The sequence below is a fragment of the Crocodylus siamensis genome, chromosome 1 (assembly GCF_052110815.1).
Source record: "Crocodylus siamensis isolate JL-2025a chromosome 1, ASM5211081v1, whole genome shotgun sequence".
Classification (NCBI taxonomy): domain Eukaryota; kingdom Metazoa; phylum Chordata; order Crocodylia; family Crocodylidae; genus Crocodylus; species Crocodylus siamensis.
This window is the reverse complement of record NC_143395.1, coordinates 370,079,759-370,106,658: the sequence shown is the minus strand read 5'-3', so window position 1 is coordinate 370,106,658 and position 26,900 is coordinate 370,079,759. Positions and strand designations below refer to the sequence as shown.

The 26,900-nt window shown below is 39.7% G+C and overlaps 1 protein-coding gene across 2 annotated transcripts in view; it reads left to right on the top strand.

Annotated features, from left to right (window-relative positions):
- Positions 1 to 19,500, top strand: part of COG6 (component of oligomeric golgi complex 6) — a 95,907-nt gene extending 76,407 nt beyond the window's left edge. For both annotated transcript variants that reach the window (XM_090027023.1, XM_090027014.1), the window contains exons 14-19: positions 6,320 to 6,451; positions 6,931 to 7,098; positions 7,734 to 7,841; positions 8,686 to 8,739; positions 11,221 to 11,300; positions 19,074 to 19,500. In XM_090027023.1, coding sequence (XP_089883149.1) covers positions 6,320 to 6,451; positions 6,931 to 7,098; positions 7,734 to 7,841; positions 8,686 to 8,739; positions 11,221 to 11,300; positions 19,074 to 19,221 — 690 coding nt within the window. In that variant the 3' untranslated portion in view covers positions 19,222 to 19,500. The remainder of the gene's footprint in view (positions 1 to 6,319; positions 6,452 to 6,930; positions 7,099 to 7,733; positions 7,842 to 8,685; positions 8,740 to 11,220; positions 11,301 to 19,073) is intronic.
- Positions 19,501 to 26,900: the final 7,400 nt, after the last annotated feature.

Here is a 26,900-nt window from a genome sequence, read left to right as displayed (position 1 = left end):
CAGGGGGCAACAAAAATGGTTAGGGGGTTGGGGGACATGACTTATAAGGAAAGACTGAGGAGACTGGGCTTATTTAGTCTAGAGAAGAGAAGACTAAGAGGGAATAGCAGCCTTCATCTAGGGGTTTGAAAGTGGATGGAGCTAGACTGTTCTCAATTGTGGCTGATGTAAGAACAAGGAGAAACAATCTCAAGTTGCAGCAAAGGAAGTTTAGGTTAGATATTATAGATTTCATAGACATTAGGGCTGGAAGGGACCTCAGAAGATCATTGAATCCAGCCCCCCGCCCAAAGGGCAGGAAGTCAGCTGGAGTCATAGGATCCCAGCAAGATAAGCATCCAATTTGCTCTTGAAGGTGTTCAGTGTAGGTGCTTGAATCGCCTCCAATGGCAGGCTGTTCCAGACCTTGGGGGCTTGGACAGTAAAGAAATTCGTCCTTAAGTCCAGCCTGAAACAGTCTTGTAGTAGTTTATGACTGTTCAACCTTGTCATCCCTTGGGGCGCTGTGGTGAACAAATGTTCCCCCTGATACTGGTGGTCACCCCGATAAACTTACAGGTGTCATCAGATCACCCCTGAGCGTGCACTTTTCTAGGCTAAAGAGCCCCAGGGCGCTCAGCCTGTCATCGTAAGGTCTGTTTTCCTGACCTCTGATCGTATGTGGCTCTTCTCTGGACTTTCTCAAGCTTCTCCACATACTTTTTGAATTGTGGAACCCAAAACTGGACACAGTACTCCAGCTGCGGCCTCACCGAGGCTGAGTACAAGGGGAGAATGACGTCTCGGGATTTGCTTGAGAAGGATCTATGGATGCAAGCCAGCATTTTGGTCATTTTACTCACCGCATTAGGAAGAATTTTCTCACTAGGAAGGTAGTAAAAGACTGGAACAGGTTAGCCAGGGCGGTGGTGGAAGCTTCATCCCTGGAGATTTTCAAAACCCAGTTAGACAAAGCTTTGGCTGGGACGATCTATTTAGGGATGATCCTACTTTGAGCAGGCAGTTGGACTAGATGACATCCTGAGGTCCCTCCCAACTGTAACTTTGTATGATTCTAAAGTAGCTGATAAGCAGTTAAGTCCTTCCTCCCTTTGAACTTGCAGTAAATTGTTCATATATCCATACCCTGAGATAGTTGTGCTCTTCTAAGATAATGCAGCTCACAAAGCCCAGAAAACTGTGCATGAAAGCTGTAGACAAAGAATTCTTGTTTGATGGAATCTACTTATGAAATGCATTTTCAGAGAATATTATAGAGTCTACATTAGGTTATGATCTCTAAAACGTTGCTCTTTTAAAAAAATACTTAATGTAGTGAAAGTGGCATTACATTGACTCTGGTTATTCCAGTGCTCTCAGCTAAATAGCTAAATAAAATAAAAACCTCTAACACAAAGAAACCAACTCCATAGTACTCCTACATAGAAATATGCCCCAAAAGTGTATAAAAATACTATTGCAATGGATACCATAACTCCCAACAGATGGATAGGATCCATTTTGATCTGATACGGTCATCTAAGTACCTCTGAGAACCACACGTACAAGAACTATGGCAGTCTTATAGGTCAATTCCTCCTACTTATTGTTGTCATATAGCAGTCTAAAGACTCTGAGAACAGGATGTCCTTTTTTTTGGACACCAGACTTCTGGTGGCCCTTCCTATGCTCAGCCTTTACACATACTGATAATACACAGCCATTATTTTCCAGGGTTGGAAATGTATGGGATTTCTTTCCCACAATGCATGCCTACGAGTAAATTATCAGTTAGCCGAAGGTTATTTGTTACCCAGCTGAAGCAAGAAGTTCTTTGTGTTGTATGATTTAACTGGAAACTCAAGAGTATTTTTACACATGCAAGCGACACAGCTCTGGGTACTTTGAAAAGTGCCCAGCACTGTGACATTACAGTTATATAAGTGGCAAATACGCATCAGCCCTGAGAAAATGGTGGCATCAGAGATGCTTTAGTTCAAAAGGTACTTCAGATGACCCTATCACTGCCATTTTCTGCATGCTGACATGCATTTTACCGCTTATACAAGTGTATGCAGTGCAGCACAGTTTGCCTCAGCTTGCACGTGGAGCAGACTCACTTGATCGAGTCTGCTTTGAAGCAGTGGATCTCCAGTGTGTTTCAGGACAAAAAAATGTGTATAAATGCTCCCAGAGTTCAATTAAGCTGATTCAAGTGTGACATGGATCTTGGAAACTACAAGACCAATTTTTTTGTCCTGGGATACAGTGGTCAAAGTCTTATCCTAGATATTGGCAGCTAGTTCCAAAATCACTTTCTGTATGAGTGGAGAGGTTTCAAAATATCTCCTGGAAGGTAAACATGGATATGAGTTGCATACAAGACTTAGCTATTCCAAGTATATTCAAACACTTGAGTCATTTGTCTGATCTTAGTGACTCCAGTCCCTGATGATGACCCCCCAGGGATGCACATGTACTCTCAGGCTGTACACAGACAGGTACACAGGCAACACAAAAATTATCCAAGTGTTGCCTAAAATGTATGAGGTACTGTACTCTTAACAAGAATTTACATGCATTCAAGCAGGTACCAGACAGAAGTTTCCACGTATTTGACTTTCAGAACAGTATAAGGTTCTACTCTGCTACCAAAGAACTGGGAGACATGAGGGCAACAAACTTCCAAATCAACACTCAGAGTCAACTAAATCAGAAATGGTCATGGTGGCTGTAGACAATGTCTCCATTAGCTGTTGATGAAAAGGTGCTGGACTGGCTTTACACAGCACCTACGCAAGCTAAAGAGGAAATAAAGGAGGTTAAGTTATGCTGTTAGAGAAAGAGTGCTGGCTGAAGGTGCCAGCATGCCATGTAAGCCATTCTGCAAGACCTTAGTACTGCCCGGGGCTCTACTTGTCCACACTCGCCCCAGCCCGTGCTGGAGCAACCCTGGGACCAGCTGACACCAGCTGCCTGCACCACGGCACGGTGCAGCCCAGGAACTGGGGTGAGCCCAGGCACAGGGGGAAAGGCAGAGCACAGTGCAGCCCAGCGGCTGCAGGCACCTGGCACCAGCCACTCCTGGGGCCTCTGCAGCCCGGGCTTGGGTGAGTGGGGCCATGGCCCTTTCCCCTCCCCAACAGACTTACCTGCTTGGGCAGGGGGTGGGATCTATGCTGATCACATAAAAACGAACTTACCTTGCATATAACAAATTATAGGTCTAAATATGCTCATTGCATTATAGCAAATTTGCATATAAAGAACCTGCATAAATCAAGGGAAACCTGTATTACTGAATACATGAGTATTCCTGTGCAGCATGTGGAGCCAGGTTAAAGCAGCCCCAGCCTGCAGGGGACCCTGGGGTCAGCCTACCAGCCCAGGGCTGCTCCCTCAGCACAGTGTGCTGCAGAGGGGCTGGCTGGGACATTAGGGAGCCCCAAATGGCAGCACAATGGAGCCCAAAATAGTGGCAGGGGCACTTTAACTGAAGCTCATTTAATGAGCTGCCATTTTGAAATGTGAGACATTGAATACATGCGAAACTACAGGAATTTTAATTAGAGCAGCTCCTGAGAGTGGCTCTAATTAACCCCCTCCCATCCCACCCCACCCCAGGGCACATGTATTGCCCTTGGTATCGACATCATGTGCCCCTATTAGGCTGGAGGAAACTAATTTATTCCACAGCAGGATAGTACTTGTAAATATAAGTACTATCCTGCTATGAAGTAAAAATCTCTGCAGCAGTGCACATGTAGCTGCTGGAGAAGCTGGCTGGGGCACAAGGGTGCTTTGGTGCAGAGGCTGACTGCCAGCTAGATCCACACTGAAGCTCCTTCATGCTCCAGCCAGCCTGTCCTTAGCAGACTTAGCCAGGGAGAGCAGTCCCAGGCTGGCAAGCTGAGCCCCAGAATTCCCTGCAAGCTAGGATTCCAACTCAGCTCCACATACTGCACATGAATAAACTGCTGAGTTTATTGCTCTAGAGTTAATGTGCCATAATAGCATATGGAGACACGCCTGTAAGGAAGCAGGGTGCCCGTTTGTTACCTGGACGGTTATATGGTGTTTGCTTCCAAATCTTCAAAATAACTGTTTGTAACATTCTAAGCTTGCGAGATGCTTGAGGTTGAAGCATATGTGTAGGTGCTATATATTTTTTTAAAAAATCTTTAACTTGAGACCCAAAAATAAAAAGCTTGCATGATTCTGTTATCATATGAACAAAGAGAGAATCTCATTCTAAATGAGAATCTAATTCTTACTTAGATTCAGATTTGTATAAGTTCCCAGAATCACCATACATTTCATTGTAACTGAAAAAAGTATCAGTCTGTATATCCATTTGAGTGGATATAGAATATTTTCACTTTATTTATTTTGTTATCAGTATAATAACCGATGTCTGGTGAGATAGCCCCATTGTGCTCCTGTTTAACTTACTACACAAAGGGCATGTCTACACGAGATGTTTGATTAATTAACTGTGCATTAAATATCTTGGCATCTACAAATCTCCCTGGAATTATTGCCATGAGCTATGGTGAAAATCAAGTTACCTTCAGATCGCGATCTCAAATTAATGCCAAAGTCTCCTTGAACATGGCCTAGTTCAGGTCTGAGAACAGCTTGTTCAGGGGACAATCAATAGCAATAAGAATAAACCAAGAAGAGCCTATTCAATGCTGTACATTTCACTAAACGACAACACTGTTCAGGATTGAATAAGTGCCTGCTTCAAGATACTATGTTCTTATGATTATAGAAGCACTATTATAAACCAGTAAAGAAATCAGATGGTTTATCTCAGAATAGAGCTGATTCCCCCTAATTCTCATGTAGATTCAAATTTCTATAAATACCTAGAATCACTGTACATTTCAATATAACTTCTGGAAAACTAAAGTACAAGAACAACGTGATTTAAACTTTCTATTTGTTCAGTCTGTGTTTGTTACTATAATCACAGTGCTATGCATGTTTTTTAAAAGCACAGATTGTGAAAGCCCATCGTCAAGGTCCACTACAGAAAGGGAGAGGAATTTTTCACTTTCTCAATAGGAATACGCTCTTTATGCAGATGCAGCCTCTGAAGGGTATTTGTAGTGATGCCAGTTTCAAGTGTCTTTGTCTACTTGGTAGTCTCTGTTTCTTTGTTATTCTTCTATTCCTCTGTAAATGTCTACATTTTTGTTCGTTAGCTGAGGCTGTATGAATAGCATGACATGCTCACTTCCAGCACTTCAAATTTTAATAAAATGGACTATCAAGCAGTTAACATTAACTTTTCTCTACTTCAGCTTATAAGCCACTTTTGAAGCAGTACATGCACACAGTTATCAGAACTAGACTTAATGCTGACATGGCTGACGAAGTTTTGCTCTGCAGTTCAAAAGTGTGATTGCCCCCCAGCCAGCTTTAACCCAGGCTAATTTGGGTACTGATAACAGTGTAGCCATGGCAGCATGGAGCCCAGCCTCAGGACAGTCATTCTGGTCATGTCTAGATGAGCATGGCCATGTGGTATGTGGTGTCGCAGACACGTCTGTGATGCAGCAGACTGCACATTCATGTGTTCTCTGTTGTTCAAGGTAACAGCACAGGGGTGAGATTGACCCTGGGATTTCCGGGGTCAAAAAAACCTGCATGAAATGAAAGCTAGGCAGCACAGACAGGCCCAACATTCACTACCCAAAACGGGAGCCTGGCTGGCTGGAGCCATGCTCTGAGTGGCAGGATCACTACTGCTGCAGCCTCAGGAGACCCCAGGTAAGGCTGTTGGGACAAGCCCAGTACTGGCCCCAGCCTCCCCTACCCTACCCGGGAGAGCCTGCAGTACACCAGGGGATGCATGGCACCACTGTTGCTTTTTCTTGGGGAAGCAAATGTTCACGCTTGTGTGGACATGGCTTCAGTAATCCACACTGGAGGTGTTCTTCAGCCCTTGTTGAACTGCTAACGGTTACACTGATGTCAGTCAATCCAGTTTAAAGCTGATTCAGGGATGTCCACAAAAGCTCAGTGAATTGCATGATCCTGTCCTGGGCTGCTAGGGAAATATTTTTGTTTTGTTTCTTAGCAGTAAATAATAAATTCTATAGTAACACTGCAAAAGTTATAGGAAAGTATGCTTTTGAACTAGTTTGAGGTCTGTCAAAAATCTACCTCTGCTTGACATTTACTATTTTATGATTGTATCTGTCTTCCTAAATGCCATGCTGTGCACTGGCTTATTTGTCTTACTGTTAACACCAATAAGGTGTCATAAATATCACACTATTTACACTCTGTGTGTTTGTAGTTACTTTTATAATGGTATCTGTTCTTTTAGGTGGAACTCCCACCTCCAGATCTTGGGCCAAGTTCTGCACTGAATCAAACACTTCTGTTGCTACGTGAGGTTCTGGCATCTCATGACTCATCTGTTGTTCCTCTGGATGCTCGTCAAGCTGATTTTGTACAGGTATCATGAGTAGACTACTAAAGATGTGTATGTACTTTATCTAAAACCACAGACTTAAAGACATGAATTCATATTTTCTCCGCAGCTCTCTTGGGGTCTCTTCATGCCCTCATATTTAATGGTTACAGGGTTGACCACCAAAGTGCATTGTTATAATACAGTATGGAATGAATGTATCTGAATCATTAACCAATTACTACATTAAATAAATGTTTCTTTCCAGGTTGTACATTCACCTGTCATTTAATTTGGGTTGGTCTTCATCTTTCTAAGTTAGAACATATTTTTCAGGTTCTTATATTATGCCCATCAGTATGACAGCCAATTACCTGCTGATTCAGAGCAGTTTCCTCCCAGATCTAAACAAGAGCTTCTCATTTCTCTTTATTCTGCTTTGGGAAATAGTTAATGAAAGTCAAATGGGGATTACCTAAAGAGTTCAGAAGTCTCATAGCACATGCATACTTTTTTCTCTTTAGGTTCTCTCCTGTGTGTTGGATCCATTATTACAGACGTGTACTATGTCTGCAAGTAATTTAGGCACAGCTGATATGGCAACATTTATGGTCAATTCACTTTATATGATGAAAACTACTTTGGCTCTCTTTGAATTCACTGACAAACGTCTAGAAATGCTACAGTTTCAGGTAAGTGTCACTATCAATCCAACTACAAAGTTAACCTTCCCATGATCTTGCAGACTACAAACTTTGAATACCTTTTCAGACATATGCCTAATATTAGCTTACAAATGTAGGCTTCCACCTAGTAGCTCTGTTCTTCAAATAATATTGGAATCAGTTTATTCTGCAGCTTAAGATGTAGAATCTAGATGTGACACATTTGACAGTTTCCTGAAAATGTTTTATGAATAGAACAAAGGAATGAATTTTAGAGAAATCTGAGTCAGACATAAGAAGGGTATTGATTTATTGATAGATTAAAAATACTTAACATAAATCATTTGCTTAAAAAGTTTAGCATAAACAACTTGAAAACTGATGAAAATATCCAAATGCAAAATTAGGCTTTCCTGAGAGATCAGCAACATTTTTAGTATATGTACTATAGCTATCTATCTATTATCTGTCTCCTTACCTATTAGCTGTCTCCTTGTTGAGTAATAGAAGTTTTTGCTTCTCCTTTAGATCAGGCAAGAGTAATAAAACAAATATGACCTTCATTGTATGTATAAAAATAAAGTTGGGCAATTTTGCAAGATATTCATAAAGCTACTATTTAACCTTTCTTCAAGAAGTATTTTTTATCCTCCACATTTCAGGTTGAGGCACACTTGGATACACTCATAAATGAACAAGCATCTTATGTGCTAACTAGGGCAGGTCTAAGCCATATATACAACTCTGTGCAGCAATACAAGCCAGAACAGGTAAGCATTTTATAGTTTCAAGAGGTAGTATTTCTTATGATACCTAATTTTGGCCTAGAATTATAGAAACTGGTGGTATCTTTGTTCTGCACTGTTTAAATCTAAATAAGATTTTTAGAAAGCACTAAAAAACTGTAGTCATAGTTCCTCCGTGTTAAGCATTATAATGTATTACAGTTGTTTATGCTACAGGTATTGCTAAAAACCTTTTCCTTTCAAGTGTATTTTTGTTTTTGATGTCTTTTAGCTTCCATGAATACATTATTCTCTGTGTTTGAAAGTAGAAAAAAATACTGTGTATAGATAGAGAGTAGTGTATTGTGCTGAAGAGAAGAATTTCTAGATTTAGGATTCTGTTGCATAAAAAGATATGCAATGCCTCAGCTCAATAGGGAAATGTTAAGATGAACCGTTTTGAAATGCAGCTGTACCCAGAACGGTGCTTATTTGATGTCCTAGTCATTATTCATCCATCCATTTTACAAAACCATTTTCAAAACTGATGTTATTAAACTATGTGAGGTAGCTAGACTGCTTGGTGGGGAGAGTAGCATTGTTATCACTGGTAATGGAGAAGAAAGAGAAGGCTTATGTGGACAGATGAGGAGCACAGTGTTAGCCATCTTTAATTAAGGAAGTGATTGAACATAATTTAGATAGTGTGAATTAATGATTGTTGTTACTGTTTTCTAGTACCATCACCTGTGTAGTGATTGATTTGTAGGGCAGATAGTCAGACCTAGGCCCTGCCCTACAGGTATGGCAAAATTACTGTAAAATTTAGGACTATTTCATAATTTATACAGTCACATAAATCTTTCCTTGTTTGACAAATTATGTTTAGGGTCCCCTGTCAAATTTGCCTAGTTTGGATTCAGTGTCACTGAAGGCTGCAATGGTAAGTTGCATTTTGTTCTGTCATTTTTTGCAGTTTTTTTGTTCTGTCACCATTTTAAAAAAAACAAATACTGATAAATTCATAGGCCACAGATCATATTTGTGTAAAAGTATACTTTCTGTTTTGACATTTAATATCTGTTTCTTCTGTAAACTTTTCAGGCTCTTCCATCAAACTTTGACAGTTAAAGTAAATTCTAAAATCCATTTTTAATAGACCATGCTAAAATATAGTTATGTACTAAAAATAGAAGTAAATTCTAATAAAATTAAAATAAACTGCATTTGTTTTAGGATCTTAGACATTGTAGCTGTTACTTCATTGCTATTAATCTTGACAAATCAATTACATTACTTGGAAGAGAAAAAAAATCAATTCAGGAATAATTCAAGACTCAGGGTATTTTTAACAGATGGAAACGTGTTTATTTTTGCAAGCTAGTGCAAAGACTTTAAAATTAACTGTTCCTTATATCAAATTAATAGCATGGAGAAATGTTTGATAATGTATTGTGTAATGCTTTACATAAAACATATCCCACTCTTTTCAAAGTTTAAAAACCCATTAGGTTGTATGTTTTGGAATATATTAATTGTTTTTAATAGTTGGTATCTGACCTAAGTTTAATTTGACCTGAAGAAATAGTACAAATATAAAATTATTTATGAACTGATAGTAATAAAATACCAGGTTCTGGAACCTTGAGAAACACAAAGTTTCTTCCAAGAATGTTACACTGTGGATCATCTTGAATTGTTGAGAGCACATACCTAACTGTAATTAGTTCCAATCATTGAATTTTTTTTGCCTCTGCGTTCTGAGGTACAAGAATTTATAGATATAAATTATACTAAAATTTAAAAGTTTAATTTGATCAAAGCACTTAAGTGAAGCTTACAAGTGAGGTACTGGACATATACTAGAATTGTTTTTAGTTGCATCATCAGTTGATGGTTTTTCCCAAAGGAGCAAGAAGAAGTTAATTTACACCTGTGGCAATTGCACAGTTCAGTATCCAGCTTAAATGAATTCTCAGTCCTTCTCAGTTAGCTTTTCAAGTGCAGTTTTTCTCTGAAAAGACGACAGCGTATACTATAACTCAGTAGTTTTTCATATAAAATATGGTTTTTATGAGAGAGACCTTTTCCTCCCTAAATTCTTAAAAGGTTGGGCTCTTTAACTACACTGTGCTTGGCTTACTTATTGTTACCTTTAATAAAGATTATCTGAACAGAATTTTCTCTTCAGGCCAGTAAGAACACAAAAAGCATCTTACCGTCCCAGTATTCTGTCTTCGGCAGTCGCAAAAGTGGATGCTCAATGGAGAGCATTGAACTGGATAAATCTAAAGTTATCCATCTCCTATCCAATATTCACGCTTGAATCCACCATTATTGGTTTGAAGATGTCAAAGATAACATCTCCAACTATTCTGTTCAACAACTGTTAATAGATCTATCATCAATAAATTTGTCTAGATCTGTCTGCCACCTACAGTGGCAATGAATCCCACAAGTTAACTGCATTGCATAAAAAAGTTATTTATCTTGTTAGTTTTAACTCTGTCCCCTACTAATTTCAGTGGGTGCCCCTTGTTTTATCTTCTTTATTCACTTGGCCCACACACTTCTGTCATATCTGCCCTCAGCCTTCTCCTTTCCAAAGTGAAGAGTCTAACACTTTTAGTCTCTCCTGGCATGGCAACTGCTCCATGTCCCTGATCATTTTGGTTGCCTTTCTTTGTACCATTTGTAATCCTTTTTGAGATGTGCAGACCAGAACTGCACAGAGAATTTAAGATGTGGCAGCACCATGAATTTGGATTATGGTACAATAATGGTCTCTCTTTTGTTTTTGTTTACTTCTTAATGATGCCCAACATTTTATTGGCTTTTTTGGTCTCTATTGCACATTGAGTTGACCGTCTTTTCCTGGGTTATATTTTAGCATGTACAAATTCAGGCAAGTTCACTGGAGTTGCATGCAAATGCAATAATTTTGTCTCGATTGGCCAGAGAAAAATCCACTTAATTCTCTCATAATTGTGTTGTCTCTATAGGACTAACTTGATTAAGGGTATTGGCAGACAGACAAATTACAGGGAGTTAAAGTGGGCAAGGACTTTTTAGTTTTGTTTTAGCTGCTCTATAGTAATTGCTGAGTGAAAGTCAAACTGTGTTAACTTTGCCCAAATTCAAGGCAGGAATAAATTACCACATTTAATTTTTTCACTTATTAGTAAGAGCAAAGGCATCAACAGATTTTGCAGAGAAGCTTTGACTTGCTGTCACTTGTTTGTCCATACCCTTCCATTCTCAAATTAGATAAATAAAAGGAACTAATTGGTTAATTAATGAGGTCTCATTTTAATGAGGACACTTTTCAGAGAACTTGGTTTTAGAAATAATTTGCATATTCTTACAAGTTTTTGGTGTTATTGATGTGATGTATGTTCCCAGATTCAGACTTCTTCTTTTTTAGGTTCAATTTGATCGCTACCTGTCTGCTCCAGATAATTTATTAATGCCACAACTGAATTTCCTCCTAAGTGCTACTGTGAAGTAAGTGCTTTAAATGAGCAGAAGTATACATTTAATGGTTTTATAGTCTGCATCATAAATTAGGTTTTTTTAACTGTAAGAAAGTTTAGATAGTCCTTTAAGTCTTGATTTAATTAATTTTTGTTGTACTCTTCTTGAGCAAGCAATCAATAAGATATATTTTTGTAACTTTTTAAAGTAGCTTCTTCCTAGTCCTCGGACACAGTGAAGTGAATTGCAGTTGCCTACTGAGAAAGTATTCATTAGCAATTCCTTATTTCTGATGTAGATTACTTTGGAATTGTTTTATAAGCCTTCCAATAATACCCTACATAATTCCCTATTGTAGCTTTCTCTTTTAATGCCATTTCTGTAGCCACTTGTACTTGAACTCTGTAACTTTTTATCTTTTATTGTAGAATGCTGTTGTTCTTGTTTAGTCTAATACATTATTTTTTGTGGGGGGGGGGTTGTGATTTCTGCTTTTGAAATATTAGTGAGGACTTGCATATTTATATTTCTTGTTTTCATGAATATATTCTAAAATATGGGCACGCTAACCCTAAGACTTTCCAATTAAATGTGAAGCACATGAAGGTTTGTAATATTTTCATTCAACAAATTAGATGGGTTTCAGTGTTCAAAAAGTTATCTCGACGCTAATTTTAGCAACCTCTCGACACTTGTGAAAATAGTCATATTACGTAGTGTATGGCATAAACTTGCATTTTAATCCTACAAAACTCAGGAACCTCACAGTCAATTACAATCCAGTTGTATGCATGCATGACAGAGGACAATATCATATGACTAAAACAGCTGCATGTATGACTCATTTTTCCCCCTATGAGAAAGCTTTAAGAATCATTAACGTTTCTGTTTCCTATGTTTTTGCTACTAGGAAGTTTGCTAAACATACTGATTGGGCATTCTGCGTGCCTTGGTGCTCTACCTGCCTAGTTTTGTATCCCTGGGGCCCTACCTCTCCAACATTTTGGCAATGGCAGTGCCAGGTTCCTTACACCACAGCACCTCTTTTTTTTCTGGAGTGATCGCTTCTGAAAATGATAACATGATTTGAATCTCTAAGACTATACAATCAGTAGTCTTTTTATTATTATTTAACAGAGGCCAGATAATAAAAGTAATAGAATATTTTAGTATAAACTAGTTGTTTAGTATAAACTAGTTGTTTGTGCAGTTTGTGGTCAGTTAGCAGTTATGACAACTCACCATGTCTGGCCCATATTCTGAGGGGGCCAAAAGGCCAGCTGAAATCATGGAGTGATTAGATATGTTGTATCCTTTGCAGGGCTCATGGTTGAAAATTGGAATATCCTGGGGAAACAAGGAGACATAAAGAGGAAGCACAATAAGACATTATACCCACAAACATTCCTAGTAACAGTCTCTTCTGTGTTGTTCCTACAACCGTTGTTCTGCAGAACAAAAAGAAATGAGATTGTTTGAGTAGAAGGCTTTGCAATCCTGTGTGTAACAGAGGAATGGCTGCAGTCAGAATAGCAGTGCTTGTTGCAATGGAAGAGCAGGGTCAAGGGGAAGGAGAGAGAAATGTAGGAGAGAGAGTCTGTGGACCCGCCCAGAGATACTCAGCGAAGTCTTTCCCCATGAGTATCTGGAACCTCTCAGCCCTGTTGCACAAAGCACCTATGGGGTCTGTAACGTTAATTTTTGTAGCTTGGCACCTTGACCTTTCCTGTAGATCTCCACAGAGCCGTGTGTTAGGTGTCAGTGTTGTGCACTTTTGAAATATGGAAATGAAAGTGGGATGCAGCTGGCACAATTAACATTAGCAAGACTTTCAATAGCAGAGCTGTTATCAAAACTTGGTATATAACACCTCTTTTTTTTTTTACCATTATTTCTAATACTTGGTAGGGTACCAGACTGCTAAAATGCATAGTTTCCAGCCGTATACATTTGTTCCCCCTCCTATGTGTTACTTCTGTACTTAGACTTTCCAGACTGACTCTTAGTGTGACTGTTGCCAGTGAAAGCACTTCGTTTAGATGACAGATCCCTAATTTTAATCCCTTTGCTGAATGTGTAGTCATGACTCCATTTAAAGGGGCAGCTCTGCAGTCCAATCTCTTGCCTACAGGGTTGGGAGTCTAAAGAATTTGTTTTGGTGTCAGTCTTTCATTTTATGACATTTGGTGAGTAAATTGTGATTGTTTAAAGGTGCTTAGCTCTTCTAAAAGCTATTAAAATCCATAGGTGATGCAGGCACTTGGCACCTCTGAGAATCATATCCTTAACCTTTTGCCCATTTGAAAAATGAAAATGGCTGCCACCTGTTTTTTATTGACTTTGGATCCTTAGCAGTGCTATCAAAATTATGGGTCGCTGGCATGACTTTTACAGTTACTGAGCACCTGCATTGTCCATTGAAGTCACTGAGCGCCATGACGGATAAAGGGCTTTTGTTTTGTTTTGTTTTAACAAAAAGCTGTAGCCATTTCAGTTTAAACCAGATTTTTATTTACATGTTCTTTACTTCCATTTTACTAGTTATTCACTAAAATGGGTATTTGAAAGACTGTGGGTTAATGTAAATGTGGGAAAACAGCAAGAACTGTTTTGTGATGAGTGTCTTCTCTAGGCCACCAAATAAGGGAAAGATGCTGGATCTGCCTTTTAAAACTGTGGATTGAGGTTTCCAGATAACTGAGTCTTTAGTTACCAGGATATCTGCTGAGAAGATAACAGTGCACAGACTAGCTAGCAAGTTTTTGGATTGCATTGGAAACAGCCTTTTTGTGCAAAAACAACACAGAAGGAGGCTCTTATTTGCTGCTTACTAGTAAGGAGGGAATTAGCTGGAAGTTAACTTGGGTGACAGTGAATAGAGTTCATGAACCTGAGTGAGGAAAGGAAGGAAAGGAGGAAGAAAAACAGCAGAACAGAATGCCGGACTTCAGAAAAGCACACACAAACAAACTCAAGAGCTGGTGTAGGCAGGTTCCCAAGGGGAAGAAGTTTGTGGGGGGAAAAAACAGAATCCATGAGAGTTGGTTTTTCCTTAACCAGTATTAAGTGTGCAAGGGCTTGTACACTTGTATCCCCATACAAACACAGGTTAGGACAGCCATAGGGACTGGGGGGAATGATTGGGGAGCTGGGGGTTTGAACTGGGAACTGCAGAATCAAACCAGGAGCTGGGGGAAGCCCCTGTTCATTCCCTCAGCCCCCTTGGCTTCTTCCAGGGCTGCCAGCTCAAGCCACAGTTCGTCTGGCTGCCTCCCCGCCGGGGTGAGGCAGTCAGTATTGGCAGCCCTGGGAGAAGCCGTGGGGACTGCGGGGAATGATTGGGAGCTGAGGGATTGAGCCGGGAGCTGGGGGTAAACCTCTGTTCATTCCCTCAGCCCCCGATAATTCCTCCCAGTTCAATGCCACAGCTCCCAATCATTCCCCCAGCTTCCTGATCATTCCTCCCACCCCCCACGGCTTCTCCTGGGGCTGCCAGCACTGCCTGCCTCGCCCCGGCAGGAGGGCAGCCGGGGGAGCCAGGGCTTGAGCTGGCAGCCCCCAGAGAAGCCATGGAGGCTGGGGGGAATGATTGCTGAGCTGGGGGATTGAACTGGGAGCTGGGGGGGAAGCCTCTGTTCATTCCCTCAGCTCTCTATCATTACACCCAGTTCCCGGTTCAATCCTGCAGCTACCCGATCATTCCCCCCAGACTCCACAGCTTCTCTCGGGGCTGCTGGCTCAAGCTGGGGCTCCTCCAGCTGCTCCTGCCAGCACTGCCTAGTGTCTACCTGTATGGTCTATGGCCATATCTCTCTGAATCGATTCGGAGGCTTCCAGCTCAATTCAGAGAAATTAATGGGTTTCCCAATTCAATTCAGATTCGGAGATTCAGCTGCTGAATCTCCTCCAAATCAAATCAACTACTGAAGGTTCGCACGGCCCTACCAACTGGAGGCTGCCAGCCTGGCTCCAAGCAGCAGGGTTGTCACTGCTGCAGCCCCAGGAGGCCCCCAGGACCCCATGCAAGGCTAGCGAGGCCAACCCAGTATTGGCCTCAGTCTCCCCTACCCCACCCAGGGTAACTTTCCACACATCAGAGGGCATGTGGCACAGGCATTCCCCGGGGGGCAGCTAATGGTGGCACAAGGTGCTCTGCCACTGCTTTTCCCTGGGGAACCAACAAATGTTCAACAAATTGGATGAGATAATTGCAGAGCCATTGGGTGTTATCTGTGAGACCTCAGGTGAGGTCCCAGAAGACTGGAAAAGGGCAAGTATAGTTCCTATCTTTAAAAAATGGAGCAATGCCCTGCTATTTACAGACCAGTCAATCCAATTTAGATAGAAAGATACTGGAGCATATTATCAGAGAGTGTATTTCTAAATATATGATAGCAAGGTGAAATGAAATAGCCAACATGGATGTGTCAAGAGAAAGTTATGCTTAACCAACATAGTTTCCTTTTATGACAAGAAGATGGGTTTTATGTACAGGGAGAGAGATATGAATATGATACACCTGGACTTCAGCAAACCTTTTGACACTGTCCCCCAGGACTTTCTTTGTAAGTAAGGTAAGGTGAAATTAGGTGAAATTACTACAAGGTAGATGTATAACTAGTTGGATCATTATACTTAAATCGTGGTTATCAGCTGACTGGCCACTGGTATCAGATGAGGTTCCTCAAGTTTAGGACAGTATTTTCATTAATTGTTTGGAGGATAGAATTTCACTCAGTAAATTTTGCAGATGAAATGTAGCTGGGTAGCTAAGAGGGGTAGCTGGTGTGTTAGAGGACAGTATTAGGATTCAAAATGACACTGTTAAATTGGAAATATGGTTTGAAATATATCAGGTGAAATTCAGTAAGGATAAATGCAAAGTAATGCATTGACAATGAACAAACAAGATGAGGGATCACTGGATAGGCTGTAGTACTGGAGAAAAGGACATGGGGGTTATAGTGGACTGTAAGCTGAATGAGGCAACAATGTAATATTTATTAAAAGTAGTGCAAGACGCTTAAAAGTATTGCAAGGCACAGGAAATACTACTGTATTACCACTCCATTCAGTACTTGGTGAGACTTCACCTCACCTGGAGTACTGTGTCCAGTTTTTAAGATTACCCTTCAAGAAAGATGTCAATGAATTGAGAGCCCAGAGTAGAGGAACTAAAATGATTAGAAAGCTAGAAAGCATGACATGTTAGTAAAGGCTGGAAGAAATGGAATGATCTAGTTTGAAGAAGAGAAGACTGAGGGGGGATTTGATAATGCTTTTTGAATGCAAAAAGGGATAGTGATCAACTGTTTTCTGTGATTATAAGGAATAGGACAAGAAGTAGTTGCCTTAATTTAAACAGGAGAGATTTAGGTTGGATACCTTTCTAACCACTAGAATGGTTCAGTACTAGAAAAGATTACCTTGAAGTGGCAAAATATCCATAATTGGAAGTTAGTGCAGATTTGACAAATATTTATCTAGGATAAAATAGATAAGGATGTTCCTGCTTTAAGCAGGGAGTTAAGTAGACAAGATGTCCTGCTGATGTCCCTTCTAGCCCTGTTTTCCTGTCTTTCTGTGATTTTGTACTTGTTTCCCTTAGGCCCCCTCTATATTTTACAGGTATTGTGTGAGATCAGCTGCGTGTGCAAAGTAGCTATCACACAACAAAAAACTCCAACCAGCTGTCAAGTTAGACCTTGAAAATGTGTACTAACTTTGTAGCTGATTGCTATCCAGCTTTAATTTGCATGTGTAGCAGGGTCTCCCTTGTGGCTGTGAGCCCCATCAGCTCCAAACCTCAGGGGTACATCATGTCCAGGCTAAGTATCTCAAGCCGTAGGGATCCTGGCAGTTGTGATTCCCCAGGGTGTAGAGGGGTCTCAGTTTCCTGTTTCTAGAATTCCAGATTTTACATAGATTTTATTTTTCCACAAAGAAATTTCAAACTTAACCTGCTCATCCATGTTGAAGAAAAGTGCAAGGCCTTGTTAGCATCCTGAGAATACAAACTCAAATGAAAAAGTAAGAAAATAGCTTGTGGAACCACCCCCTTCATTTTATACATTGCACTTCTATTAAAAAAGAAAGCTGAAGTTTTTCCACAGACTGCACTTCCTCATCAAACTATGCAGATTTCTGACTCAGCTTATTTTAGAAATCCTGTACTTAGGTGCCTAAATATGGATTTAGAATTCTAATTATCGGTCACAAAATAATTTTTCATGTATTGAAAAAATCTCTGTAGTTTTTTATTGTTAACACTGAACAGCGTTTTGTTTTAATGATATTATGCCCAAAGATAAATTGGTAAATAAAAATAGTTTGAAGTTTCAAATGGTTACTTGCATGTAATTTAAAGCAAAAATTTTATTTTACTTTATTCCCATGAGTAAAGTTACTTACCTGCTGAAGTGTTTATGTGTAGAATCAGGGTCTCTACTTATTCAATATTTGATTTTTATCTATAGCAGTTTTGAAAAATTCAGAAAAAATACCATAGTATCATTTGAGAATTATAAACTGATATTTAATAAATTTAAGTTGTAATAATTCATATTTCAAATCAGTTTTATAGGCCTTCAGCCTGCTTTTGAAATGGTTTTTTTAAAAATAAAGTGACTTTTAAATCATGAGTGACAATTTACATTGTTATATACTCTGTTTGGAACTAAGTGTTCATTGTCTCAAAAAATCCTATATTACTAACAGGGCATTAGTGATGTGGCTGCTTCATTTTGATAATTCACATCTCATTTTAGTTCTATAACCAGGAAGAAAACGCTCTCCAATATTTGTTTATGTATATTGTTGCCTTTCTAATTTTAAAAATGACATGTTTGAAAAAGCTGTGTATCATATTTTTAGTTATGACTCTAATAGCACTCCCTTTTAGTTTGTGTAGGATTGAAATTAGTTGGTATTTTTAGAAAATGCAGTGGTCTATGTTGGTGATGAAAATGATATGTTGTCATGGTGACTGAAAACCTAATTCACTGATTAACAACAGACCCTCCATTAATACTAGTTGTTGAAAAAATTCACTTGTTGCTGCTGTTCACAACTTTAAAATACCTATTTTATCTCAACTTGTTTTAACTCAAGTTTTACAATTGATTTATATGAGCCAATTTGTTTCTGTGCTCTCTATGTTCTCAGTGGGGGCGGATGACAACAAGGAGCAGTGGTCTCAGGTTGCAGCAAGGGAAATTTAGGTAGATATTAGGAAAAAAACTTTCTCACTAGAAGGGCCATGCCCACTTATCTAGCCTTCAGGGCCAAAACGTTGAACACTACTGCCTTAGAAGAATAAAAATGACAAGACTTATTGCAATATTTGGAGGTCTACCCAAGCCATGGGATCAGTTGGGCCAGCCTGGTTAGGTTCTCCAGTTTGTAACCAGGATCAAACAAGGGAGTGATGTGGCTACCATCACATCCAGCTCCCTTGCCCAAATAAGTAGGTACCCATTTTACAGCTGGGCTGACTTTCAGCATGTATTTTAGATTGAGGCTTAGACTCTTGCTTCAGGAGTAAGACATTTTAACCACACTGACTCGCATGCAGTAATATTGTTAGTCAGAAACAAACCACAGCAAGTCCTGGATCTCTGACCAGTGTAATGTTCAACCTGTTTTATTTGATTCAGGCTGTAAGATAGGGAAGAAAAATTTGGTGTCTAAGTGTCTTTACAGTCCACCAGCTGATGGAAAGTTGATCATATTGACTGCCTTGAGTGGAGCATTGGCCATACACTGTATAATCACATACGATCCTTCTTTTTTTTTTTTTTTTAGAGAGCAAATTATAAAACAGTCCACAGAACTGGTCTGCAGAGCCTACAATGAATTGTATGCAGCTGTGATGAATCCAACAAATGAATACAAGGAACCAGAAACCATACTACACAGATCTCCTCATCAAGTTCAGGCGCTTCTCTCATAAGTTGCTTTTCCAAAGAAGTCCACGTTCTATCAATATTCATTGTCTCTTATTTTTGTGCATTTTGAATTTGGAGTGTTACCATGCAATGACAAGAAGGTGGTGATACAATTGGTTTAAGACATTTAGCGAGAGCCTGGCCATTCCCTTACACTGTCTGTGTTGAGTGCTTTCCAGAACCAAAAAATATAGATTTAAAATTATTTTGATGGATGCAAATGGAAAGAACTGTTCATGACAGCATGTAGCCATTTTTGGTCAGTAATAAAAACATTCATTTGCTTCTGCTGTCCTTATTCCTTTCAGTAGAATGTTAAATTTGTCTGTTTAATGATCAAGCCATTTTCCCCTTACTTTTTTATGTGCATTATTACTCTGTTTTATACTGCATCCTACTTTCAGAAAGTATACTAATGCTGCAGTTTTAGTAATCTGATGAACTTCTGAGTGTATACAAGTAAATCAGTTTTATATCCTAAAAATGTCAAAATATTTGACATTATGGAGTGTATAGTCTGTGATTATCCAAAGTATGAACTAGGTGTAGAATTATATAGAACCTGGATACATTCCTACAACTTTTTCATGATCCCACAATGGCTATTGGCGATATATATTTTAGTAGACATGTAAAAAATTTTTCTTGATTGGATGCTAAGGGGAAGGAACATTTTTATTTTATTTTTAAATGATTAAGTATGTATATTTTCCTTTAAATTAAAATAATTATACAAAGAGAAAAATAGTTTCAAACCTTGCTTAAAAACCATTATTGTAGCCTAGGCAGAGATCATAACTTTAGGTACCAGGATGACTAAAGAGCCACTTTGATACTGGTCACCATCATATGTTTCCTTCTCATGTAATTAGTGTTATTCTGGATATAGCCTTAGTTAAGAGCTCCTGGGGGAACATACCGATAACATTTTACATGTAAATATGTTGCAAGTGAGCACTGTTCTGCATAACGTTCTATTTTAAATGATTTTTTTCTTGACACTGATTTACTGAAGAGGGACTTAATTTGATGCGATTCTTTACTGTAGGAATCCTTACTTTACCGTAAAGTTGCAGACCTATTAAGAGTGATCCACAGAGAGGTAATGTATAACTAAGAGATGCCCATTAGTGAATAGTCTTTTCTCAGTTTTTTTTTTAAAGTCAGCCTGCTCTTGTAACAATGCATTTACTCAGTTAATAACAAGTCAAGAGATTTAGTGGTTTATATGTCTGCAGTGGTTCTTTTAATCATAATGTGGCTCAGTTTTATTCTCCTCTGCACTGCCAACAGCTCAGACTTCTTCTTGAAGTAGCTCCCAGAAAGATTATGCAGGAGTGTCTGAAGTCATCCTTGTGCTACCTGGCTGCTGAGTGGAGTGAGAAAGGGGGCAGTCCCTGCTTTTCTCCTGTTTCTGCTGTTTTTTGAAGACCGGCCAGGCAGTGTGACCGGCTTACATGTAGAACCTTTACATTTGTAACCTACTTTTCCCAAAATAGCTTTTTGCCTGATATTTATGGTTATGGGGGTATAGTCTAGCTTCATTTTTAATATTCTTAAAACGAAACTCTGTGGAAAGTATTATTATGTAATTATAGTCTGTTGCAGTGCAGGTATTTTGTATTTCCAGAGTTCCTATATCATAAGGAATTTACTCAATTTCTACTGGCCCAGTAAGGGACAGTGAAAAAATTACCATATGTTTAAGGCAACATGTGTTTCCTCCAAGAAAGCCTTTTTTGGCAAATCAGATCTTACTATAAGAAGGTGTTGTACTGCAGAAAAAGAAGGCACAATTGAAAACTACTGTTTCCCTTGAAAGATCTTAAGTCAGATGCCTTTTTTTTCCCATTCAAGTTTTTGTATAGGTGACATATCATGGAATTTGTCTCGTATTAGCATGGTTTTGTGTAAGAGTAGGCAAAGCAGTTATTCATATTGAATTTGTACAGTATATTTTAATTTGGGGATGGCTACTCAGCTTTATAAGTTTAGAAGTTTTATTAATTTAAATTTTTAATATTTTATAGGTTTTATAGTTAAAATATATTCCACATTGATACAAGCTGAGCAACAGATACCTCTCTAATCCAATGCATATGCATAAAAACTAAAAACAGAGAACTGCAGCAACTTGGCATACTAATGCCTAGAAAAGCTAAATGACCTATGAGAAGACCTGTACAATAGTACATGAACTAGCTACGATGCTAATATTACATGAAACCAATAGGTCACTTTTCCTTTTTTGCTGTGTAATATATTTTACTGGCATAATATATAAGGGTTTGAAGATGTAAGTGTCCTCAAGCTCTTAGAATAAATGTCTATGATTACAATACATGTGAGTGTTCTGAGTTTCAGGAGTATAAAATGGAATAATTCAAAAGAAGAGTAGAGATTTGAATTCTTCTCGTATGAGGCCTTAAAAGATTTCATATGGCTAGCCCAGCTGCAACTTAAGAACATGCCTTAGCCAATAAAACACTCCTAAGAAAAACAGTTCTGCAACACTTCTCATTCACCTTGTATCAGGTGAAGCAACTCTAAAACACTATTGTTAATGCAGTTAACCTTTCACGTATATATTGTGCTAACATAAATATCGAATGTTGTAGAGTTGTTTGTGACTAAAATTATTTATTCATTATTCATTATATAGAGGTGTCAAAGTTTGGAAATTGCATAACAAATTATGATTTTTAAGTTATGAATTAGTGTTTATGACTCGAAACGTGTATATAAGTTGAACGATTTCTTGTATTTGAGAGCTTTGGAAAAAGTAAATGAAGGTTTTCTCCAATCATGGAAATTGACTACGCACTCCACTGATCAATAGTTTGCCTAAGGATTTGTGAGAACTTACTTATCTTACATGAGACCATACTGAGACTTATCCATGATTTGCCTGAGCTAGTGATTTCAAGCTTTCCTGTTATTAGTAATGTAGAAGTTATAAAAAGTTGTTACTTTAAAAAAACTTAAAATTTATAAATATTTTTGTTCTGCAATAGAAGTAAATGGCAAAGGATAATAAATGTGGAAAGTCAATAAAAATGTTGAGTAACTGACTGGTGCTCCCCTCTCCCCTCCCCTTTACCCTGCTTGCCTTTTCTCCAATCTGAAAAAGGGACAAAAAGACTAGACAATATTTTTGTGGCAATTTTTCATGTTCTTAAAAAACAGACCAAATACCATATGATGCTTCTGTAACATACACTGTAAATGAAAGCAGTGCCTTATTCACGGATTTCACCATGCACGGGGTATATGAGAACGTATCCCCCACGAATGGCGAGAGTCACCTGTACGTGATTTAAAAATTTGCAAACAACACCAAGTTGGCTGGAGTTTAAGATACTCTGGAGGATAAGACTAGGACCCAGAATGACCTGGATAGCCTGGAGAAATGGTCTATAATCAAATGAGACTGAATACGGATAAATGCAAAATCCTGCAGTTGAGATGGAATAATTGCATGTACAAATAGACTGGGAAATGATTGGCTAGGCTGTAGTCCTGTAGAGAAGGACCTTGTGGTTATAGTAGAACATAAGCTGAATATGAGCCAGCACCATGTTCTTGTTTCAAAAAAAGGACAACAGCATACTGGGTTGTATTAACAGGAATATCACTTGTAAATGAAGGGAAGTAATTTTTCTGTTCGATTTGGCACTGAGGAGGCCTCACGTGGGCTAGGGACAGATGTTATACATTAACTGGTTTAAGTGATCAGAAACTGATTTAAACCTGTAACAGAACAGAAGTTTAGTGCACATAAACAAGTTGCAAAATGGCTGAAACTGGTTTAAGATAAACCTGGTTGAATGTAATATCAGACTTAACTGATTTGGGTCAAACGTTATGAAACTTCTGTCCCAGACTCCTTCCTGGATCCAGTTAAATCACAGTCCCCAAGCATCTCAACATGCTTTCTAGCCTTGGGTTGAGCTGTGATGCCTGCTCCAGCAGAGGGGTTGTGGGGGAGGGCAGGGACTGCCTCTCCACCCCTGGCAACCCCCAGCTGGAGTCTGGAGCCAGGGAGGGGGGTTAAACCCCACTTCCCATAGTTAACCCCCCTTCCCCGAGTACAAAGCTGCTGTGCCCTACTAAACTTACTGGAAGTTACTTCTGGCTAGAGCTGTGGACTATAAATCCCAGAGGCACCTGAAAGCAAGAAGAGAAAATGAAGAGCAACCCTGAAAATGATGAGCAACCCTGCAGAGTCCTGCTGTGATTTTGGACTGCAAATTCCAGAAACCTCAACAGCAGCAGGAAATAGGAAGCGAACACACAGCCCATGCTGGCTATTTGCCACCAAGGCATGCTCTAGTGCCTCCCAGCTTCTGGCCTGAGCCACTGCAGGCACTTGGCTGTATTTTCCGAATCAAAAGTTAATGTGTATCCAGTTGTTTCTCAGTGTTTAATCTCTGTGTCTTAAACTAACCTGCAAAGACTGAATCAATTTGGCCTTGGGCTTTTTGACTGTACTTAGCCCTGGAGTACTGTGCCCAGTTCTGGGCCCCACACTTCAAGACAATTTGGAAAGTCCGCTGCAAGCAAAAAAAATTATTAGGGACCTAGGAGGCAAGACTTATGAGGAAAGGCTGAAAGAAGGAACTAGGATTATTTACTCTGAAGAGGAGACTTAAGGGAATTTGGTAAGTCTCCAGATACCTCAAGGATAATTGCAGAGAGGATGGAGATGGATTTTTCTCTGCAACTGTAGGGGACAAAATTAGGAGCAATGGCCTCAAGCTTCAGCTGGGAAAATTTAGATTGTAGATTAGGAGGAACTGTCTGACTATGAGGATGGTAAAGCATTGGAATAGGCTACCTAGAGAAATTGCGAAATCTCCATCCTTGGAAGTTTTCAAGAGCAGGTTGAATGGACACTTGACTAGGATGTTTAATCAGGGATGATCCTACCTTTAATCAAGGATGAGCAGAAGGCTGGACTAGATGACCTCGTGAGTTCCCTTCCAGCCCTGCTTTCCCATGGTCCTACACAATCTTAACAAAGGGCTCAGTCCTACTGGCACCTTTGATGCAGTTTTAATTGTAAGCAATACCACAAGTATTGTAACCAATGGGGAAACAATACAACTCATTTATTGTTGGTAGAATCTGTGGTAACATTTATTACAGCTATTCTTAGTCTGGTGGGGCTGAAGTTATTCACCTGCTAGGGGTTCTGCTACATGTAGGTCTAATCCTGCATGCATTGTTTTCCTTTTCCTCATAAATTATATATATTTATGTACACACTGCTGTGAAAAATACAATGCCCAAGTGGCTTTCATAATCATATTTAATAGTAACAGGAGCCATGTTTATGCTTCTTGTACAGTTAAACATGTGCTATTAGATGTTATGAATAGATAATTTTACATATTGCTGCTTGTAGGCTATAATTGTGTAGTTCCTGCTGTCATGCTGAAATTACAGTGTATATTGTCTTTTATCCTTTGTAGCAGCCTTAAGCCATAGAAATTTAGGGATAATTTTTCATAGTCCTTATGCACTTGTTATGGGCTTAGGATCTGGAATACTGTACCCTGATACATAATACCAGAATTACATTTCAAATTTCTGCAATGCAGGGCTTTAAATACAACTTGCATTTTTACAGCAGGTCATTATAGCAGTTTTAAAACTGTTTTAATTTGAACAGAAATAAATGCACTTGGGATATTAATAAAGGTCCAAATAAAGGGAAAACTAGTTCAATTAAAAAATCGTAACGCTTCTCTTTAGGACATTCAGTTACTCAAATAGAACTAAAATAAAAGTAAATGTAACAAACAGCTGAATTCCAAAAATAGTATGTAATTTACGATACCTAAAATTGTACATGTGTTGGGATAAGTTAGATATGACTTTCGAAATATCTTTATGATAATGTATTCTTGTCCCACATGTGGGCCTGGGTTTATTTAACCTCTTTAATCGTGGGACCCATCAGGTTGACCATAGGAAAATAAAGCACTTTATTTTAATCTGGGTAGCTGCAGTGATGTGACGGTATTACGCACTATGTTGGACTGAAATAAAAACACATTCTGTAGTCATAGTAGGCCCACAAGGAATACAGATATGGACACTAACCATCTGTTCATCCACAAGTGTTTCTAGTTTTGCTGTTCTACAGAGGTGTTATCTCCTGTGCCACAAAGCCAGCCCAAGTCTTCCAGATAATTTACCTACTACCTACCTATCTCGACTTTTAAAAACATATAATTGTTTAGTTCTTGATCAACCTTTATCACGAATTGAAAAATAAATTAGTTAGGAGTCTGATAGGCTATAATAAATCTTGTAGCAGTATCAACATAATACTGGACTAGAGAACTAGTGACAGTTTCAAGAACCGATATCTTGTAAATTATTCATGTAAGAAATAAATGCTATCTGGGGTTATAAAGCTGGTAGGTCCAGTCATTCAGTGACCTAACATATCTATTGTTCGCCTACCCATATTAGATGACAGTGGAACACCATTTTTCTTTGTTTTCTTTTATGGAAAAATCTTATCTTAAATATGTGTACATTGGTTTCAGTACTGTTTTGGCTGGTGCTAAGTTAAATATCCGGGCAGCAAAAATAATCAGAACAATGTGTTTTTAAGACTGAGTATCCAGCTATGACTTTTATCTACCACAGGCAATCCTAGACTCTTAGAGATCTGTGCCAATCTTAAAGGACAGGATGAGGAAACTAGAATGGCTTGATGGCTTTCAGTGTTTAATTGTGCCACAATGTTGATGCCAAAAGATGTGAAAGCTAAGAGTATAAGAAGATTCAAAGAGGGATTGGACAAATTCTTGGAGGAAAAGTGCATCAGTAGCTATAGGAGTTAGGGATATACCCTCTGACTCTGAACTCCCTAGACATTAAAGGCTGGAGACTGCAAGCGGGAGAGGAGCAGTGGAAAAAACTCTGCTTATCCTACCCTGTTCATTCTCCCTTTCAGCATCCACTCTGTCACTGTCTGACAGGATACTGGGCAAAATGGGCCTATAGTCTGACCCAATAAATGGTAATTCTTATGTTACTAGCCAATCGCCCATCAAGAATGATGTCCGAGCCTGCTTCCCCTTTCCTCCTGCTGCTTGGGGTCTGGGCCTGCTCCCCTCCTCCCTGCTGCAGCAGTGGGGGGAAGGGAGGAGCAGGCCCAGGGCTGATGCGGGAGAGGACAGGGCCAGAGGGTGGGGGGAAGCCTGGCTGCCATGGCGGGTTGGAGCAGCAGGCCCAGGCAGACTCGGCAGTTGTGGGAGGACAGAAGGAGCGGGCTCAGGCCCAGTGCGGAGGAGTGGGGGTGAGGGAGGAGGGGGCCCAGGCCCAACGGGGGGAGGAGCCTTGCTCCTCCCTTCCCCCCACAGCTGCCTTGTTGGGCTGGGCTGGGCTGGGCCCCCCGCAGCTGTTGTCCCTCCCTCCACCCCACTGCTGCAGCTGGCTGGCTTTTCCCCCAGCTCCAGCTCACTGCCCACCCCCCACGCATCAGGCCTGAGCCCAGTCATCCCCTGGCCCCACTGTCACCGCTGATGCCATGGCACACCCACTCCTCTTCAGGGAGGGGAGAAATGGGCTCAGGGTTGTCGCAGGGAAAGTGGGTGGGGGAGGAGTGGGCCTGGGCCCAAGGTGGGGAGGAGACCCACTCTGTCCCTCCTCCAGTCACTGCTAT